General features: G+C 38.7%; 2 protein-coding genes across 2 annotated transcripts in view; one reads left to right on the top strand and one right to left on the bottom strand.

Moving 5' to 3' along the window:
- The window catches only part of LOC121386665, a 42,939-nt gene that overhangs the window by 20,634 nt on the left and 463 nt on the right, over positions 1-21,842 (bottom strand). The window contains exon 2 of the mRNA XM_041517646.1: positions 297-650. Coding sequence (XP_041373580.1) covers positions 297-650 — 354 coding nt within the window. The remainder of the gene's footprint in view (positions 1-296; positions 651-21,842) is intronic.
- LOC121386666 lies at positions 17,134-18,895 on the top strand. The gene is made up of 2 exons (XM_041517647.1): positions 17,134-17,311; positions 18,347-18,895. The coding sequence occupies exons 1-2, from the start codon at positions 17,202-17,204 to the stop codon at positions 18,825-18,827; spliced, it is 591 nt and encodes a 196-aa protein (XP_041373581.1). The 5' UTR covers positions 17,134-17,201; the 3' UTR covers positions 18,828-18,895.

Below are 21,842 nucleotides of genomic sequence, written 5' to 3'. Positions count from 1 at the left end.
TTGTAAATAGTGCCTACAGAATTATTTTTCGTGCGCTATTTGTTAATTGTAACATGCATTGTTTTTCACACCCGTCACCTGGTTTCAGTCATTTATTTATTCTTTTTTTTCCTTCTGCTTTCATAACCCAGAAAGAATTTGCCATTGTGCTCCTAATGTGTACCCACAATTGCTGGGGTGCCCTCTTGATCCCATGCCTAAGGCAATAGTTGTAGTGCCCCTCTGACAATGTAACTCAAACCCTGGAATAGGGCCTGTAAATATATGAACAAACGATGTTAGATGTAATAACTTACTAATAAACGTCAGAGAAAACATGTTGCTGTATTTTTTAGCATTATCCAGCTTGCACCACCAATCTGTAGTATCACCGTCTGCAACTCTGTTGATCTCCAGAGAATACTTCTTAGTGGTGGACGAGCTGCTGTCTGTTCCATCTCCACAGGATGCAGAGTAATCTGATGGTGCAGGATTAAACACGACACATGTTGCCATATTCTGAAGCAGTGAAGCAAATTCATTAACTGTTGTTGTTTTTAAAAATAGGACTCTGTCATTAATATCAGAAGCCTGTGGCACAATACATGTCAGTGTGAAAGACTGGTTACAAACTGCAGAAGGCGATGAACCCGAAAGAACAAGTGAAGCACCTGCAAACAAAACAAAAAAAACACAAAAACAATTCAAATGTTATTGCAAATCAGCTTGGACTTACATATTTATTAGGTCTCCCTTAGTGACTAGCATTCGGAGACCAAATTGTATTTGGTAGAATTATTATTTTTATTATTATTTATTGTTCTGCTTCACTCTCATATTGCGTATATTTTAAAGGCTATTTTTGTGGGACATCAAGACGTTTAAAAATAAGCATAAAAAGATGGGTATCCTACAAACGTGCCTATTGTGACCGCCTTGTATATCACACATACTTTTTGCTCTTACCCTCTTTAAAACAATTATTTTTTTTTGAAAAAACATTCTCATCCAAAAGCCATGAAATTTGGGCACAAAAAAAATAGTGCTGCAACAATAAACCGGTATACCGGTGTATCGCGATGTTTCATCAGCTCGATACGAACCGCGGTACAGTTTTGTGTATTGTGATTGTTACACGTTATTGTTTTCTTGTATCTTATTTGACAAACAAACAGAAAGTGTGCAAATAACCATACATACCACTCATCTGTTTACGTGGCGACTTTAACTTAGCGATTACACGAAATGGCAGCAGGCGAAAAATTACATGCTTTTTAGCCTGGGAGATCATATCGAAGTCGATATAGGAAGGAAAGTAAAGTAAAGTTTGTTTTATTTAACGATGCCACTAGAGCACATTGATTTTTTATCTTATCATCGGCTATTGGACATCAAACACACCGTCATTCTGACACTGTTTTTTAGAGGAAACCCGTTGTCGCCACATAGGCTACTCTTTTACGACAGGCAGAAAGGGATATTTTATTTGCGCTTCCCACAGGCAGGATAGCACAAACCATGGCCTTTGTTGAACCAGTTATGGATCACTGGTCGGTGCAAGTGGTTTACACCTACCCATTGAGCATTGCGGAGCACTCACTCAAGGTTTGGTGTCAGTATCTGGATTAAAATTCCCATGCCTCAACTGGGACCCGAACTCGGTACCTACCAGCCTGTAGACCAATGGCCTAACCACGACGCCACCGAGGCCAGTGATATATAGGAAGGAAGGAAATGTTTTATTTAATGACACATTCAACACATTGTATTTACGGTTATATGGCATCAGACATGGTTCAGGACCACCCAGATGTTGAGAGAGGAAACCCGCTGTCGCCACTGGTGTTATCTCAAGCTGTCAAACGTCCCAACGGTGTTATTTGTTATTAACTTTCTGGACACAGTACTGAATACTCGTACGTTATATATATCTGGTAATTAAAAATCATACATTTTATTCCTTTCATTTATTATTTATTTCATTATGTTAAATTTACACAATGTGTCCACTCTACCATTGAGAGGAAGGGGCAGACCAATAAAGTCTACACCCCCTTTGATTGGTATGCAAGTGCGTGCTGCTGCCGGCTGGCCCAGCCATATAATGTCATTGAAATGACATACAAAGATTTCATAAATCACATAGAAGCCAGTACAACAATGATGAAACACAAAACAACGTATGATGATGGCAGGAAGATCAAATGGACAAAATTCAAATGGATAAGGCACGCAAAGGAAGATCTGTCAGCCATCTTTGTCAAAGAGCGTTTAGATGATCCCTTCATCAGGGTGCCCAGGCTTGTCTTTGGCAAAGACAAGAAAGACCAAGGGAGCAACAGAAGTCCCTGCCTTGTACAAGGCCCACAGGCCTTGGTGGCATAGTGGTTAGGCCATCGGTCTACAGGCTGGTAGGTACTGGGTTCGGATCCCAGTCGAGGCATGGGATTTGTAATCCAGATACCGACTCCAAACCCTGAGTGAATGCTCTGCAAGGCTCAGTGGGTAGATGTAAACCACTTGCACTGACCAGTGATCCATAACTGGTTCAACAAAGGCCATGGTTTGTTCTATCCTGCGACAGCGGGTTTCCTTTCAAAATCTGTGTGGTCCTTAATCATATGTCTGACGCCATATAACCGTAAATAAAATGTGTTGAGTGCGTCATTAAATAAAACATTTCTTTCTTTGTACAAAGCCCCATTTCCCATGACAGCTTTGAAGCATAAGGATTTAATAGCTATTGCCAAGGACATCCCTGAAGACCGTAGCGCTTTTTATGATTCCCTTAAGAGGGATAACAGTCCAGATATCAGCTCAGTAGAGGAAAACGAAGGCTAGCTAGATCTGACAACGAAGATGGCTGACAGATCTTTTAAAGCCAGTTAGGTTGTGGCAGTACTTAAATTGTTTCAATAGTTAGGACTGTTAGGGCTAGTACTGGTCTGCCATTGTCCTCTTTTATGATCTGCTGTTATTTGTTTTGATGTATATTAAAGATGAGATGTCATGCACAAGAACCATGATTGTCTGTTGTCTGTGAGCCTTGAAAGAACCACAGTGCACTAGATAATATCCATTGCATGATTATCTTTATAATAATGATCTACGGAATAGCCAAAAGGGTGTAAGTCATTTTAATGCATGCTGTATGGGTGTGTCTCCGGCTTGGAACCAGAAGGGTGTAAGTGAAAAACCTTGAATATCACAGTAATTAATACTACATGATGCTATACAGTAGTGCATGTGGCGTTTCTTTAAGCTAATACCTACTGAAATCAAACGATATTCCACATAAAACTTGTGTCTAGTTGAGAAACAGTTTTTGGCCTTTTTCTCCTTTATCTGCTACCCCAACTTACACCCTTTTGATTCTGACGCAGCGATATATCGCAATACATACTGCAATACGGTTTGTCGTATCGCAATATATCGCAATACGGTTTTGATCGTATCGTTGCACCCCTACCAAAAAAAATACTGACAAATGGGCATTCTACATAATGTAATAATTTGGATATTGTTTGAGCTTTCGTATAGCGACTACCGTGAATTATGCACACTATTTCACAAGTAAATTGTGGCCATATTGCATGTTGGCTGTTAAGGTTTTTATACAAAATCTAAATCGCCGACAGGGCAGTGTTCGAGATTAACAGTATCCCGATACCAGAATTGTTTTTTTTTAATCCTGTGTTTTTATTTTTCGCTGAAACAATGAAAGTCGTCATTAATTACTTGTGAACTTAAGTTAAGTAACTGTATTTTCAAGCTCATACCTAGTCTATTGCTATGCCGTAATAATAGACTCCATCATATGCTGTCATGTGGGATAGAAAAAGTAGACCTGGGATCAGGGTCGAAATTTCCACCACAGAGAGTGTACTTTTTTTTCATTCCACACATGGCTGCATATGATGGAGTCTTTTTTCCCCATCCATTTGATAAATGAACCATTATTTTACACGAACAATGATGGCTCAAAAAGTCACTTCTTTATTTGATCATTATATTATAAATAAACCATACTATCATATTTGCTGCATCTGTTTCATGTGTGTAACACTATAAATTAACAAGATAGCTTTTATAATAAAGGTTTTAATTACAATTCAATGACATAATAGTCCATGCAATTATTCCGTATGACCTGGCGTCATGGAGTGGGTCTGTCTTGCATAGCTACGGATTGGAGAACAATATCTCCCCCAACTCATACCCAGTCTAATGCTACATTGGAGAAATAGCAGTGTAGCAATAGCCTGGGAACTGCTAAGTTGCTACTATTTTTGATGTATGTTTCCTCCCTTCAAATTTTATTTCAGATATTGATACCACATCTGCAGAATATTGATACAGGTAGGTTTATCATTAGTAATGTCAGAAACCCTTATAGATCATTGCTAAATATTAATTTGTCAGTATTACGCAAAAATAGATGCCACAAATCTGTTTGCCGATTCCGTTTGATTGCAAATTTCACAAATTCAGCGATTTCGATTGGGGTGTACCAACAGACTGGGAACGAGAACATGCAGTGTAGTCAAAGTTTGTTATGATGTTATTTATGAATTTCATTTAAGTGGGATACTAAATTCTCAGGTGGGATACCAGATTTTGAAATGTTAGTACCGGTATCCAACTGGAATACGTATACTGCCCAAAATGTTTAAGCTCGAACACTGCAGTCCTTGGTTTCTAAAAAAACATGGCAAGTGGAAAAATCGCACACCTCCAAACGCTTAGGCGAGTAAAAAATTGCATTCGATCATCAAAATGCTAAGCCAAGTGAAAATCAAGCATTATCAATTTATGAAGTAATTGATACATGTAAATGTAGAGACACGTTTAAAAAATTAACCAATGTTTTTTGTTCTAATTTTATGTTGTTTGGTTCATTAGTGTATTCTGACTTCTTTTCCATTGCAAAAATGGAGTTATTCAAAAAGTTCAGAAGCAGTGCTATAGAAATATAATTATGACATACACTGATGCAAACAATTTGTTTTTTTAATTACACTATCTACTATTCAGATAATTTGATGCACACAATTATAGATACCTTTTCAGTGTTAGATGGTTTGATTAACGTGCAGTTAAACATGTGTAGGAATCAACATTTATTATGATAGTTGGGATTGGAGAAACCCACTGGTTCTGAGGTGGTTCAATTATAACTACGACCCAAGCATCTCAGATTTACACTACCGACTGCATTAGATCCCTCATATTATTTTTATTTTTTAAGCAACTTTTGAACATAGGTCTACAATTAGTATTGGTTGGGGCACCGACATTCGTGTGGCATTTTTAATTCAACAATTACACAACCAGTCTCCAACCTCAACATTTTGTAACACGTCATTTGACCTACCATTACCAGTTATGAACGGCTGCGACATATATGTCAAGTCAGCATTACATTATTGATCTAGAATGGTCCCAATGTTGTTAATAAAAACATATTTAACCTCCGGCAAAAACTGTCGTTACAAAGGATTTTATTCCAAACCATAATAAAGTTAATCTAACCAAAACTACATAATTTTAGACACCATCATAAATGCGAAACAAGTTATCAAGTAGACCAGCGTGTGTGTGCAGCCAGAGTTCCAAGAGTAAAAATAATCCGACTCCGACAGCTCCAATTGGTCAATATGCCACAGAGAAATGTGCATCAAATCATGTTCCAGTCATATGGATTGTGACTTTCTAACAAACATATTGAAACAAACAAAAAATAAATAAACAGCTATACTGTTACTATATTTTGTACATATATACATATATTAATAACAGGTGTACATTTATTAACCTCTGGCTGAAATGCAAATATTTAAATTAAGTTCTCTTTGAATTTTGTTTTTTTTAAATAAATACAAAAAACCCCAACTTTTTTGGTGTGAACAGACCCAGACTTATTCCTACATACCTATTATCATTTCTTTTCCTCCTGTTTTATTATTCCGTCTACTTCTGAATGGTCTTTGTCTAAATTTCATTTCTTTTTTAAAGAGAGTAGAGAGTTACACACTTGCCATTTTCGGGGCCTCGCGTATGCTTTGTAGACTAACTAACAGTTATGAAGTATTCGAGACAATTTGACCAACTTCACTGATTACCGTAACGAGTTCATTTGTGTAGACTACAGAAGCCACCATTTAATTCAATTCCTTTCTTTTTCATAACTATATGAACACCATAAATGAGTTAGCCTCGTCAGACGTTTTGATCTATTACCTTACAAAAATGGATTGTTTCTAATAATAAATTAAATAGGCAAAGGAGTTTTGATCCGATAGGTATGTCTTCATATATTATAAGTTTGCATCGACGCTACCGTTCACGTCATAATTTTTTTTTCTGGTATTAAACAGATCTTTCTATCAGCTACATAAGGTAAATAGTGGCAATCAATATACTTTTTTTTACATACCTTAAACTATCGTCAGAAGTCATGTTTGAAACAGTGGCCACCTAAAATACATTTCATATACATTTTCTAAAAAAAAAAAAAAAAAAACGTGCCAAGGGATGCGGGGAAATGCTTTTGCTATGCAACCGCGGCGTGTGCTTCTTTAAGCCATGCGCAAAGATAAATTGGGTCACGGCAATGCAGTTGTTACACAAATAGTGCAGTTAGGCCTTCTGACCTAGAAAACTGCAACTCTCTTAGGAGAGGGGCGGTTTACTATAGTCCTTCAAAAATGAGATGCACAAAAATTGATTTAATCGTTATCATGTAGGCCTATAATTTCTAACTATCGCAAATTGCGATGCGACACTGCTTATTTTGAGTCTTGTGTTACATCACTATATTTTTATTGACTGTACACAGTAGTGTACATAGTACACATCATAGGGCCTACACGTGGGTGCCATATGCCAGTGTAAGTGGCTCATTGCCGCTAGCTTTTGACAGCCAATGGCCATTATTATCAAGTTACATGTAGGTTAAATTTCAATTTTCAATCAAATACTGGCGGCCATGATTGTTTCTAGGTCTGATGTCGGGTAAGTCCAATAAATTTCCAAAAATGGGTGCGATGGTTGTTATTCCAGGGCTCGAACTTAACGGCGGCAACGACGGCAATTGCCGTCGGTGACATATAAACTGCCGTTGGTTGGAGGCGTCACCGATGGCACTTTTGTGCCGCCGGATAAAAATTACTGCCGTCGGTAAAGCTCCTCACTGACGGCAAAATGTACAAATGTGTATGAACTTTACCTGCCAGTATTTAACACGCGATTGAACTATATTTAGTAAAATTAAAGTAAAGTTTGTTTTATTTAACGACGCCACTAGAGCACATTGATTTTTGATCTTATCATCGACTATTGGACGTCAAACATATGGTCATTCTGACACTGGTTTTTTTCAGAGGAAACCCGCTGTCGCCACATAGGCTACTCTTTTACGACAGGCAGCAAGGGATATTTTATTTGCGCTTCCCACAGACAGGACGGCACAAACCATGGCTTGTATTGAACCAATTATGGATGCAAGTGGTTTACACTTACCCACTGAGCCTTGCGGAGCACTCACTCAGTGTTTGGAGTCGGCATCTGGATTAAAAATCCCATGCCTCGACTGGGATCGACGCGCGTACCCTGTGTTGATGTATAATATACCTTCTCGCTATATTTTGCCTACTCGCTTTCGTGATATGCTGCCCCTTTTCACGTTTGGCAGCCCCATTTGTTTGTTTTTCTGCACGTCTCTTTATTTTTCGGCATCCTGTTATATCCTGTTATCTCCGCCATTTAAAAATGCACACTTTGTTTTCACACTGAAAAACATCGATCAATCTGCACACTGGACATCAAAGGAAACAAGCCGCGTAATTTAACACTATTTTTTAATAGCCTTTGTTGTGTCCCATACCAGTATCCAATTGTATATTGGATACACACAATAACAGTTATATTTTATTTTAGCAATGAAAACATTTTATTTTTATCGTATCGACAATCTCCGACTGAAAAAACTATTTATTTGGCGCCAAATTTGTCACGTGATTAGAACGGTCATTCTGTACTTTATGTCCACTAACTCGTGTCTGATATTTTAACCTCACTTGCAGATTTAATTGTTCGTAACGGATGATTTTTACGTATTGCCAATAATTTGTTTATTCAGCAATTCCTTATAAAACTATTAGAAACGTTTAAAAACAAAAAACAAAAAAATCGGGGGGGGGGGGGGGGGGGGGTATCACCGCTTATAAAAACGGAAGTAGTAGTGTTCATTATTAAAATCATTTATCTTGTGTGCCAAATAATATATACACAGCCTTTACAAAAACGAAACTACTTTTTATAAGCAGGCAATATCAATGTGATCGATTCACTCGATGAAGATGGAAATAAAAATAACAGAAACATGTTATCCCACAGTAGGGGATCGCTTAAAAAATTCTTTATTATTTTTTAAATATCTTAAAATCTTTATTAAAATAATAATATTAAAACTTTGATCAATTTAGCAAAACGAATACCCGTGAATGTCAGACCGACACTCCGTTTTAACTGAACTACGTTTTAACAGTACACAAAAAATAAGGCAGCTTGTACATCGTACCAAATTTTCAGTACCAGATGCCGAGGGACAAAATAAGGAATAGGTTTTTCCACAAAGTCGACCAATATACAACGATATACGGTAACCAAACGTGCCTTTTTTTTCTTCTTTTCAGTTTTTTTTTTTTTTTTTTTTTTTTTGGGGTGTGTGTGTGTGTGTGTGTGTGTGTGTGTTTTTGTTGGGGTTTATTTGAAATGGTGGGGTGGGGTGGGACACGCATCCATCCTCCCTTAATTTTTACTAAGCGAGAACCATATATACAACTTAATGTCAACCACAGAACAGGTTTCATGTCATATACTCTTCAAAAAAAGAAACGCAAAAGGGTACAAATGGGTTATAACTCCGATTTTATGTTTCCTACCGGTTCATGCTTTGTGAATATAAGGTCATTGCATGTCCCAAACACATTCCCACGGTTACATTCGATAAAACGCAGCTACTGTAAAATAAAGTTTCAAAATGTGAATATTCGCAAAAACGCAGCCACGTGCAAACCATGTCACCACTGCACGTGCGTTGTCTGCACGTGCAAAATGAACACCGACAGTATAAAAGTGCAGGGTGTTCACTTGCCTGGCCTCTGTATCTGGCCGACAGTTGACAATCCAGGACATGCCACGTCTCAGTGAACCGCAGAGAAACAATGCCATCGGCCGACTAGACGCAGGCGAATCCAGAACGGCTGTTGCCAGGGCATTCCATGTGTCCCCAAGCACCATCTCCAGACTGTGGGACCGTTACCAGCAACATGGATCAACACGTGACCTCCCTAGATCCGGTCGACCACGGGTCACTACCCCCGGGCAGGACCGCTACATCCGGGTACGCCACCTTCGGGAACGATTGACTACTGCCACCTCCAAAGCCGCAGCAATACCAGGTTTGCGCAGGATATCCGACCAGACCGTACGGAACCGCCTACGTGAGGTAGGAATTCGTGCCAGACGTCCAGTTCGAGGTGTCATCTTAACACCACAACACCGTCGACTCCGACTGCAGTGGTGCCAGATTCATCGACAATGGCCTCAACTGCGATGGAGACAGGTGTGGTTCAGTGACGAGTCCCGATTTCTGCTCCGACGTCATGATGGAAGATGTCGCGTGTACAGGCGTCGTGGTGAACGTTATGCGGCAAACTGCGTGCAGGAAGTGGACAGATTCGGCGGGGGTAGTGTCATGGTGTGGGCAGCCATCTCACACACTGGCAGAACTGACCTGGTCCACGTGCAGGGCAACCTGAATGCACAGGGCTACATTGACCAGATCCTACGGCCACACATCGTTCCAGTTATGGCCAACGCCAACGCAGTGTTCCAACATGACAACGCCAGGCCTCACACAGCACGTCTCACAACGGCTTTCCTACAGAACAACAACATTAATGTCCTTACTTGGCCATCGATATCACCGGATTTGAACCCAATTGAGCATCTATCGGACGAGTTGGACCGACGCCTCCGACAGCGACAACCACAGCCCCAGACCCTGCCCGAGCTGGCAGCAGCCTTGCAGGCCGAGTGGGCCACCATCCCCCGGGACGTCATCCGTACTCTGGTTGCTTCAATGGGCAGGCGGTGCCAGGCAGTTGTCAACACACGCGGAGGCCACACCCGGTATTGACTCCAGATGACCTTGACCTTGGTGGTGTGTCCTATCACTTACTCACAATGGACTAGAGTGAATTGTGAACAATCCTGCAACATTTGGTAATTATCGGACTCACCATTCAATAATTAAATCAATTCTCCAAATGTTACGACAATGTGGTTTTGCGTTTCTTCTTTTGAAGAGTATATATTCACCGAAAACTTAGGCAACTTGTCTCAGAAACACCAGGTTCCGTTTCATGTTAGCTTATGCTAGTAGTCCATGGTTCCATTTATAATAAATTCTTGTTTATTGAAGTTTATTGACATAAACTGAAGAAACTGGACTACATGTAAATACAGAAAAATAATCTTTCAGTCAAGTTTAATTGCTGCATACTCAAAATTGCCGTCGGTAGGCCCTTTCACACACGGCAATTTGTTTTTTTTAATTGCCATGGGTGATAAATTCTTAAGTTCGAGCCTTGGTTTCTCTCTTGGTTATCGTATTGATATTATGTTGTTATAGTTTAGTGATTTTTTGTATCAAAATAAACTATTAGTGATACATATCTAATTTAGATTGTTTTCCTTGTAGGAATATTCAAACAAGTTAATAAACTTCAGTGGTGTAGGAAGGTGCCAAAAGTGTGTGGGGGGGGGGGGGGGGGGGGCACACTTTTATATTTACACTATTATAAAGCAAATATAAAGCAAAATATCTGAAAAGTGGGAGGCACATGCCCTCTTTGACACACACACCCCCACCCCCCTCCCTCTTCCTACGCCAGGGAACAGTTCTCTTTCGACAGAAATTAGGAGGATTTCCGATTGCCCAATATCAGTGTGGCCAATCTACGTCATAATGACATCATTAATGACTTTAATTTCGATAGTCATGTTAATAGTTTAAATAAATAATTAAACAAATCCACACAATACCTAAACTATATCAATGTCAGTCCAGACGCATAGTAATATATTGATGTAGTTTGCTTATATAGTGGCTGCAATTATTAAGTTATTGTGACATTTAATTTTCCCACTGTAGTTTAAAGGTACACGTTGACTGTTAACACGGCTCCAGTGTTAGTAACGTAGCCAGTGTTCTGCTTACGGAAAGCCAATTGATTTGTGACGTGCATTGGCCATACGAAAGAAAGAAAGAAAGAAATGTTTTATTTAACGACGCACTCAACACATTTTATTTACGGTTATATGGCGTCAGACATATGGTTAAGGACCACACAGATTGTGAAAGGAAACCCGCTATCGCCACTTCAAGGGCTACTCTTTCCTATTAGCAGCAAGGGATCTTTTATTTGCGCTCCCCACAGGCAGGATAGCACAAACCATGCCTTTGTTGAACCAGTTATGGATCACTGGTCGGTGCAAGTGGTATACACTTACCCATTGAGCCTTGAGGAGCACTCACTCAGGGTTTGGAGTCGGTGTCTGGATTAAAAATCCCATGCCTCGACTGGGATCCGAACCCAGTGCCTACCAGCCTGTTGACCGATGACCTAACCACGACGCCACCGAGGCTGTTTGGCCATACGAGGATTTCCGATGGCGTTTCGGCCTGAGAGAATATACTGTAATCAACCAAAGCGTCCTGTATACCTTTCAAAATATAGGCTTGTCTTGTCATTCCCACAATTCCACCAGACGATCAGGGGAAGAAAGTGATTTTCACTAATTTTTTACAATAGGTTTATAGTGGGAACGATAGTGGAGATCAGGACGGGATTATGAGTGACGGATTGTTTGACTTGGCCAACTGATTCCGTATGCGTCCAGATAACTTAGGACGTGCTGATCATGAAATAATGGAATACACATGCGTCTGTAATGCGTCTTTGAAAATTAACTGGGACGGTTCTATTATCACTTGTGGTGATGAGCAAGCGTCCAGGTGTGCTTTCCATACGTTCAGCTAGGGACGCATCTTAACGCAACCCCTGCATTGTACATATGATGTGAGATTCTATTTTTGTGAGTGTTTGTTTTTGTTTTTAAAGTGACACCGGGATAAAAATAGAAACATGGATTTTCTAAGAACTATCTGTAGTCTCATTATTAATTTGCAGACAATAAAATGAAGCGTTTAATGTACGGAAATGGAATATAGCAATTATATGCAAATGTATGCAGCAACAAACCAGATGATATTTTTTGCCACCAGTACCCATTTCCTGCACCAGCTACCATTAAATGCAGGGCCGTACCGTGGTCTGGACATGGGGATGGGGGTGGGGCGAAAATTAACCTACCTGACCATTTTTTCTATATTTATATGAATAACTAAATATTGCCTTGTAAAATAATAATAATTTTTAAAAATAGAAAAAGGTTTGCCGTTTGGCCGCAACGGGCAAAACATAAAAGGCTAATTTTTTTAAATGATTAAATAAATAAATAAATAAATAATAATAATAATAATAATAATAATAATAATAATAATGTGATTACTGCATGCCACTGTAAATATAGATAGAACATGTGCGTGTTCGTCTGGGTTATATGTTTGTTTTTGTTCGTTTTGTTATTCTTGTCGAGGGGTGAGGGGTATTTTGTATTTTATTTTGGGTTGGGGTTGGTATTGTTACTGGGTTGTTTTTTTGGGTGGTGGTGGTGGTGTATTGGGCTATTTGTTTGTTTTTGTTTTATTTATGTTTTGATTTACCTGCCAGTTATGCTTACAATCATGTATACAACAATGTCTTCATTCTAACATGTTGGACATCTAGGCCCTACCTATCGACATGCAAGACCAACATAAACATGTTTATACAAATACTAATGTTAAAGTTACTAGGTCGATATTTTTAGGATGAATTATTTTTGCTGTTATTACAGCAAAATTTGCAATTTAGCATGTCTATAATACAATTTAATATACATATCAAATTAATTTGAAGCATTGAAACGAAATATTCTGTAAAACAGGCGCCTGTGCAGGAAATTGCGTAGAGGTCTAGACTGTGGCTAGCAAAGGTGTGTGTGTGTGTGTGTGTGTGTGTGTGTGTGTGTTGGGTAGGGGTTGGGGGTCGGGTCATGTTTCCCTGGAAAATACATTAAAAAGAACAATATAAGATGTTGGGGAGGCTACTGTGTGCTGATCGGAATATTAGTATTACCTAAAATATCTAAACAAAAATATTTAACTATTAAAATTGTGTTACTGTCACACACAATTCTTTATAAAAACTGTAGGTGTGTTTCTATGAAGTTATGCTAATTAATGCTAATTAATGTGAGGCGAGATTGCAGCTTTAAAAGTGAAAAAATAAAAAATTCCATACAAGAAACAACCAAAACAATGTAATTGTGGGTGAGAGCTCGCTAGCCATTATGTATTTCGACTAGATTCACCTCCGATATTTGACGCATGGTCAGTTACATAACAAAACGCGATTTCAGCAACTTAGGCCCTAGTATTTATTTTAAAAAACTAAAACACATGTAACATACTAGTCAGTGCCACCTTGAAGCGATGCATTATAGGATTGATAAAATGGCTGCCGCCATGACTGCTGAGACAACCCCTGTTAGGACGCCTTGGCTTAAATGCGCTAGGGTGAAATGACTTGAAATCTCAAAGAAAACATAGAAATAGGTTCAATTTAACAATTGAATATGTGAACTCGATGTGCCGAAGTATAGAAATATATTCAAAATCCATTTGAAGTTCAGTGTTTTTCAAAGTACATTTAAAATATCACATTTCGTTATCAGTGACAAAATCGACCTTTCTCTATAATGAGCCACGTCTTAAATGCCTCAAAACACTTCTAAAAGAAGCCATTGACGTCAGACAAAATTATCATGTGATCCTGTCAGCTGTAAAAATGGCCGCGACGTCATACTTTTTACGCGACGTCATTAACAGAGCTCTCTTGAGTGTAGTTTTAACCGAATTACAAATTAAATAATTATATCTGTTGGAAAGACGATAAAACGCTGTGTATGTATATCTATTTAATATCACTGTATTTCATTGGGAAGCTGTAATATGTGTGATGAAAAGTGAGTCATTTAAAGTTACATTCTCTGGTTACCATATTATAACATCATGTACAGATGTGAAATACAAGCTCAAATGCACTTTTAAAAAAGTCGTGTGTTCGCTATGAACGGATATCGTCAAACGTATACGCTTGATTCGTCGCCTGTGACGCCATAGCTCGGCAAAGCACAAACGACAGCCAGTTTCAGTTAACACGTGTGTTTGCCGATTTCAAATTGTAGGGTTCGTATCAAAAAATTAAAAGAGAAATCTTGCGCTGTACGAAGAACATTCGGTTGAGGATACGGTACTAGTCTTTAGTTAAAACCGGTTTGATCTTGACAACATATTATCGACAGTCGTACCTTCCTATTTCAGAACTGATATTTTAAAAAGTGTTAGTAGAACTTTCAAAGTTTAGTTTGTATACTAGTAACACATTAATCATGTATATATTTTTAAAATAAAATATACTAAAGTAGACAATGAACGTTTTCACTTCATAATTTTACGTGTTAAAATCGACAAATTCAAATAAATATTATTTCGTTTGGAAAGGGTAAAGTTAGGGGGAGGGGTGTGTTTAACGACATCAAAGATAAAGCATATTGATTTAATAATCATCCGACCCCATACAACCGTAAATAAAATGTGTTGAGTACGTCGTTAAATAAAGCATATGCTATCTTCCTTCCATCTGCTGTTGGATGTCTAACATTTGGTAATTTTTACATATATTCTTAGAGAGGAATCGGGTGCATGTGCAGGGGGTGGGTATTGGAGGTCGAAACCCTTACTTGTCCAAGCTTAAACAAAATTGAAATGTATTTTTTGGGCCCATATAAACTTTGCTCATCAGTCTGTAACCCCAACCCCGCTGAAATCCCTGCACACGCGCCTTGGAAACCCGCTACATTTTTGTTTTAGCAAGGGATCGTTTATATGTACCATCCCACAGACAGGATATCACATACCATGGTCTTTTATATACCCGCCGATGGGGATCGATCCTAGACTGACCGCGCATTTCCAAAAAACGCCTTTTTAGGTCTAAGTAATGAATAAAAATAACATACAGTCTTGAAAACTGTTACGTAAATCGAACACAGTACCCTCTTCCTCTACCCCTAGAGCGTTACATAATTAGTAACACCCCCTTACATGTAACGCGTATGCCAACAGCTGGCCACTGTCAAAATTTCAAGGCAAATTCCCAACCCACCGACCCCTGGAAAGGCGTTGTACCATACCTCTATGGATATAAATATGTTTTGGAGATATGAGACGACCCCTCAATCAAGACAGTTAAATTTGTTCAAAAATTGCGAAATCTCACGTGATCTCTTGTTGGGGAATTCTATACTTGTGATAAGCCAATGAAAACCGAGATCGGTACGAGCCCGTCAAAAGTGTCCCACTTTCAACATACTGGCTTTGGTTTTGACCCGGATAAGCCAGCGTAGTGAAACCAATGCGGAGTAAGGGGTCATATATGCACCAAACGTAATTGGATTTTCTGTTCTATATGCTTAAATAATAAAAATATTCCAGATACGTGAATAATATAAACGCGGCAATGTTCCGGAATTCCAGATAAATCCGGAGGATTCTCATCGGTCTAGCTAAATTTGGCCCAGGTATTTCGATCAGAAACGCTTCACGTGATTCTGACGGGCTCAAAAGTATTATTATTGATTAATGTGTTTGAGAATGAGAGCGGTATCCAAATGTAAATAAACAATTAATAATAATGTGTAAGTCACAAAGAATATGTTTCTAAATGTTGTTAACTTAATCATGTGTAAAAACGTTGTTTCTTATGCAGGGTTTCTGCTAGAGGGTAGCCTAAAGCTAGCGACACATAAGTCCATAAATGCTCCGTTTATCGGATCCGTTTATCGGCCGTAAAATGCTCCAGATAACGGATCATTTCCAACCAGTGGTTTTCAATAGACACCGACACATAAGTCCGTAACGTTTATTTGTCGGATCCGATTATCGCACGTTTCGGACAGTGCTCGAAAATCCTCCGTTTACCTTCCGTTAACGGAGGAAGATTTCCCCGAGTATGACGTCATTCTGGGAATGACCCAACCACGTGGTAATGTTAAAATGCCGCGACCAAGTCTTTCAAAAGAAATTGTAAATGATTTAATTGAAGAGGTAAGGAAGCGGCCTTACCTCTTTAACCCGAGGGATGTATCTTACCATGATTCCCAGAAAGCCTTCAGTACATGGGAAGAAATGGCTACAATTGTGAAAGCTGGATGCACTGGCAAGTATTGGTTACAGACACATTTTTATTTTTTTATTTTTTTTACAATGCCGCTAAACACCATGAACCGGGCTATCGCATTAAAGCGGTCTGTTTACATAAGGTGGATATTTAGTCTTGGCTGCAAGTACACAAACACATACATACATATGTATGCACGCACATAATTATACCTACATAATATCTCTTTTTTCTCTTAGTCCATCTATATAAATACATGAACACGCGCACGGACACACACAGTGACACACACACACAGTGACACACACACACACACACACACACACACACACACACGAACATAAACTGCGACAGCAAGCCGCGTAGTTTATGGCGTTGTGGTTACTTGTGGTGGTTTGTTGATTTGTTTCAGGAGAATAAATATTTTTTACCGTGTCATGCAATGTTTCTATAATATGAAATGTGATGCTGTCGTAGTTTATGTTCATGAGCTATACACACATACACAATTGATATTTCAGGTGAAGAGTTGACGAAAAAAATTGAGAAATCTCCGAGACACCTATACCCGGAAGAAGAGAGAAGCGAAAACACAAAGTGGTCAAGCTTCAAAATTTACAAAACCATGGGATTATATGGAATACATGAGTTTCCTTGATGCGGTTAATCAGACTGAGGGAAGGAAATATAACAAGTTGTTTATGTGTATGCTAAACAAAATAATTTTATTTACCGATTTCAACATTTTTTTTGTTCAGTCTGTACTAACATAATGTTTTATTTATTTACAGCACTGAAACTAACTTAATGATTGAATTCGAGAACGACGAAGAAAACGTGGAGCTTGAAGACAACACACCAGAAGACCACCAAGTTGACCAGGATGACGAGGAGTCAGAATCAAATAGATCAGAGAGGTAAAACTGAATTGGTTATACCATTCCAGTCTGTAAGTTACGACGTTATTCAAATATTTGACTTTCCTCGTTCCACTACATTGTTCTGCCATGGCAAGACATTTATTTTGTTGAAATAGTCCTTAAATCGGTCCCTGATTGTCTTAGCTGCCCGTGCAGGATTTGTTGCACCCATTCTTAACCTCAGCAGAGACTCTGTGCAACCCGTTGTTGTATCATGTGGCTTCATTCGCATGGTAAACTGCGCAGGTGTTGTGTTCAGTTGAATCATGTTATGAAGAAGAAAGGCCGCTTTAACCACTGATATAGCTGCCTCAGGCTCGACAGCAATTTTCGTGTGAAAAATCCGCCATCTCGCGGCCAATATTCCAAATCCGTTCTCAACAATTCGTCTTGCCCTTGAGAGCCGGTAATTCAATATCTGTTGACCTTCTGAACAACCACGTCCTGCATATGGTTTCATTATATGATTGCTTAGTGGGAAAGCTGGGTCAGCTACGACGACATATGGCAGGGGTCCCAACTCCTCTGCACCTTGGATGACTTTACTTTTTTGGAAAATTCATAGTTCCATTAAGTATTCTTCGTCCCGTTTCGCTAGCAGCAAATATGCCACTGTCGTATCTGCCATAAGACCCAACGTTAATGGCAATAAACTGCAGATTAGCATCCACCATTGCCATCAGTACAATCGAGAAGGTACCTTTGTAATTATAATATAACGACCCAGAATTGTTTGGACATTTCAGAACAATGTGTTTACCGTCGATGGCACCGACACAATGTGGAAAGTTCCATAAACTTTCAAACATGGCAGATTTTATTTCCCATTCTTCTTCGGTCTGGGGACATTGCATATATGTTGCCAACATTTTTTTCCAGATTAGCTCACACACTTCACGAACAATGTAGCCAATGGTCGTCCTGCCGCACCGGTAACTGTAACTCAGTGATGTGAAAGATTCACCAGATGCCAGAAACCTGTAAAATATTAACAAATATTATTTATTAAATGTTTTCTTTTATTCGTTTCAGTCAAAGCATCTTAACACTATCTGCTTCAAACGCCGGATCATCTTGCGCTTTACCTTCACAACCAACAGTAATCACAAGTCGAAAGCGCGGCCCAGAGAGAAAGCTTGATGACTTAGGAAAGACACTGACTGATTACATTAACCTAAAGAAGAAGATAGCTGCTTCAGGAGACAAGGCTACAGATGTTACCAAGTCCGGAGAAGATGTTTTCCTCGAAAGCTGCATGATCAGAATGAGAAAACTCCCCGAACACATCAAATCCATCCTACTTTTGCAGATTTCACAACTCTTCTATAATGCCGAAAATCCTAAACTACCACATCGGCAAATAACACCTCTACCGTATGAGTCCGGACGTCCACAGCAGGTCGTGCCAGTGAGCATCGACACAAGTTCAACCCAGTATTATCATTCACCGCCAACCAATACTCAGCTTAGTGGAGATATGATAGCAGACTGCATGCGAATAGTAAATTTATAAACATATCAACTGGTCGAAATAAATGATACCTATGGTTATAGTCTAAAAATAAAATTGTTTGGATGAAATGAACGCTTTGTTTTACTTCTACAGATTTATTAAAGCTGAAAATGTGTTTCCTCATCTTGTAACATAATTCAATAATGAAGATCAAAAATACAATGAAAACAACTACAATTTAAAGAAAACTTGTCTTGTCTTGCAATAATATTATACAAACCTGTCGCCATGTTTTAATAAACTGTTTGAAATTAATTAAATTAATTAATTTGAATGATATATGAAAAATCGTTAAATAGATTAATATATAAATATAAATTTATTTTGTCACATTACAGCCTCGAACTTACCTTAAACAGATAGATAGTCGTTGGCGAGGACAGATTACTTCTCGTGTCTTGCTTGTTCCTGTTAGGTCAGAACCAATAAAATGAAGAACTTGTGCGAACTGCTCCCTGTTCAGACGAAAGTATTCCACACATTTTGCATCATCATCATACAGATCTTTCATTATTAAATTTATATGTTGTAACCAAAATAATTTAATCATTGTCTGATGAATCCATGTACTCCATTAATGCTGAGTTTACGGATGGCATTACGGATATGTGTGTCACAGTTTATCGGGTCCGATAAACGCGTGCGTTAATCGGAACCGATAAACGGACCATTTTACGGATATATGTGTCGCTAGCTTAAAACGGGTAAACGTATGACACCATACCCTAATGTTTTTGCAATTATTATTATTATTTATTTTTTTAAGTTGACCTTTTGACAAAATTAATGACTTATTATTACTGTATAACAGTAACCCACTTTTTTTCTTCTTGGGGAGGTCCCTCATACCCCCTGTCGATTGCGGTTGCTTCAATTTTGTAAATATTGAATTCGATAGCGCTATACCCGAAAAACTATTTCTGGCAAAAACCATGTTATGGGCATTTTAGCACGTTTTGTTTTAGATAAAAGTGTAACCGTATAAGTATCAATTAAGGTAGCAGACCACAGTTATTTGTAAATCTTCAGCTGAGAATTATGCATACCAGGCCATGTGTAACACAATACCCTCACATTAACGAAACAGATAGCTAACTAATTTCTCCTGACATTAAAGGAACGACGATGGCCAGCGGAAGTCAGTCCAGAAATCTCCGAACTAATTCTCCTGATATTAAAGGAACAGCGATGGGCCAGCGGTGGTCAGTCTATAATTCATATATGAACTTTGTGGACGGTGCGAGATGACCGCGTACGACTGTGTTGATGGACAGATCCGGCCTCAAACGATCAATGTCGTTGCATGACCCGCATACCTTCCTCGTGCCAGTAGTGTTTAAAAGAAGAGCCAGCAACCTCTATCGACAGTCTTTTCTCGACCACGAAAAGCTCCGGCCAACGGCAATCCAAGAATCAACTACTTTGTTGACCCAGCCGGTCGTTATACTTTCTGACGAAAGTAAAACTGAAACATCCGACAATCACGTGAGGCAGATACAGTTCCTGTGAACATTTTATCCCGAACCACGATCATCCTATCAGTTAACTCTGTGACGTGAACCCAGAGAAGAACTGAACTATACCTTGTGAAATGTGTGAAATGTGTAACTTATAACCAATTAAAATCTTCCTTAAACTTGATCGATCTTCCGAGTTTATCAACCGTTGTACGAGTGTTTCACAACGCGCGCTCGTACAGCGACGACTATAAAAGAGTACTACCACTATACGAATCATCAGAGTGTCACTAACCATACGACTGGTAGTGGCACACATGGCATCCTAAATGCCCACCTATGGTTTAAAAATAAAGAAAGATACAAGTATTTTTTGTCTCAAGGAAATTACAAAAAGGGTCATGATTATAAAGAGGACTAATTTTAAATATCTTTAGTTAAATATATGTGTTTCTTTGTTCATAATGTGTTGAAACTGGATGATTTTGGTTGTATTTTTGACAATGTTCACACTCATACAAACCACCCGCAAGCGGGAGTTGGCGGATATCACGAATATATATTTATGGAAACTTTGCTGATCAAACCTTACAAAAACACTCATTTGAATAAAGCTTTAGGCATCAAATTTTTCACAAAATCAGCTTGTTTCAAAATTACCCAAAATTATCGCACCCCAATTTTGTCATAAGGAAAACCTCGCGTATGAATACCAAGCCTCATTACAGGTACACCATTTGCACTGCTGCTTACAAACTAATTGTCATTTTAAAAAATGACTTCTTGGCTATCACTAAGCTTAAGAATTTACTTCCTATTCTAAATAATTAGCCTACAAACATGGATATGTGCAAAATCAACGAGCACTTTTTTTGCGTGCCCGGTTACAGAAGGGAGTTAACTGTATACTAATACCTTAAGGTGGCCATGGTAACCACCATGCTTTTTTAAGTGCTGTTTTATTAAAAAAAAAAATTAAAAATCAACTTTATAGCTTTAGAAATACAATGGCACCAACCATTTCCTCGTGAAGCAATGCATGTTTTTGTCCGGTGTATTGAGCTAATGACACCAGTGAAGCTAAAAAATAGAATTTGAAATCACTACATATGCAAAGGCGGTACTGTACCTTTAAGAGGTTCCTCCCATTAACCATATAAATGGGAAGTGGTACATTGTGTCCTGTCACAGTCTGTAGATGTACACAAAGGAGTTAACTGTATACTGCTACCCTTGTTACATGTATAAAGTACGCCGACTTCGACCAACACTAAGTAGAATATTCGGCGATCTCTCCCGTGTCGAAATCACTCGGCCGAGATCGTCCTACTTCGTTAACCGACACAGTGCAGTCCGCCATCTTAGTTTTGCTAATGGACTTGGGATTTTGATTCTTTAAAAATTAACTGTTTTTCTGTACAAATCAAATGCTTTAGTCGTGTTGGTAATGATCAGTAGGGTTTTAGCTTCTAGTAGTAAACTACGAATACCCGTGTTATGTTATTGGTTACTTAATTTTAATGGATTTCTTCGACTCGATATTTACGATGTCTACATT

Source organism: Gigantopelta aegis, chromosome 12, assembly GCF_016097555.1.
Source record: "Gigantopelta aegis isolate Gae_Host chromosome 12, Gae_host_genome, whole genome shotgun sequence".
Lineage (NCBI taxonomy): Eukaryota > Metazoa > Mollusca > Gastropoda > Neomphalida > Peltospiridae > Gigantopelta > Gigantopelta aegis.
The sequence above is the reverse complement of the archived record's forward strand: the minus strand, read 5'-3'. Positions and strand labels throughout refer to the sequence as shown.

Bases quoted from the DNA above. Each gene is read 5' to 3' on its own strand.
- LOC121386666 (XM_041517647.1), top strand. From the start codon at position 17,202: ATGATTGAATTCGAGAACGACGAAGAAAACGTGGAGCTTGAAGACAAC. The intron at 17,312-18,346 runs GTAAAACTGAAT...TATTCGTTTCAG, and splicing joins GAATCAAATAGATCAGAGAG to TCAAAGCATCTTAACACTAT.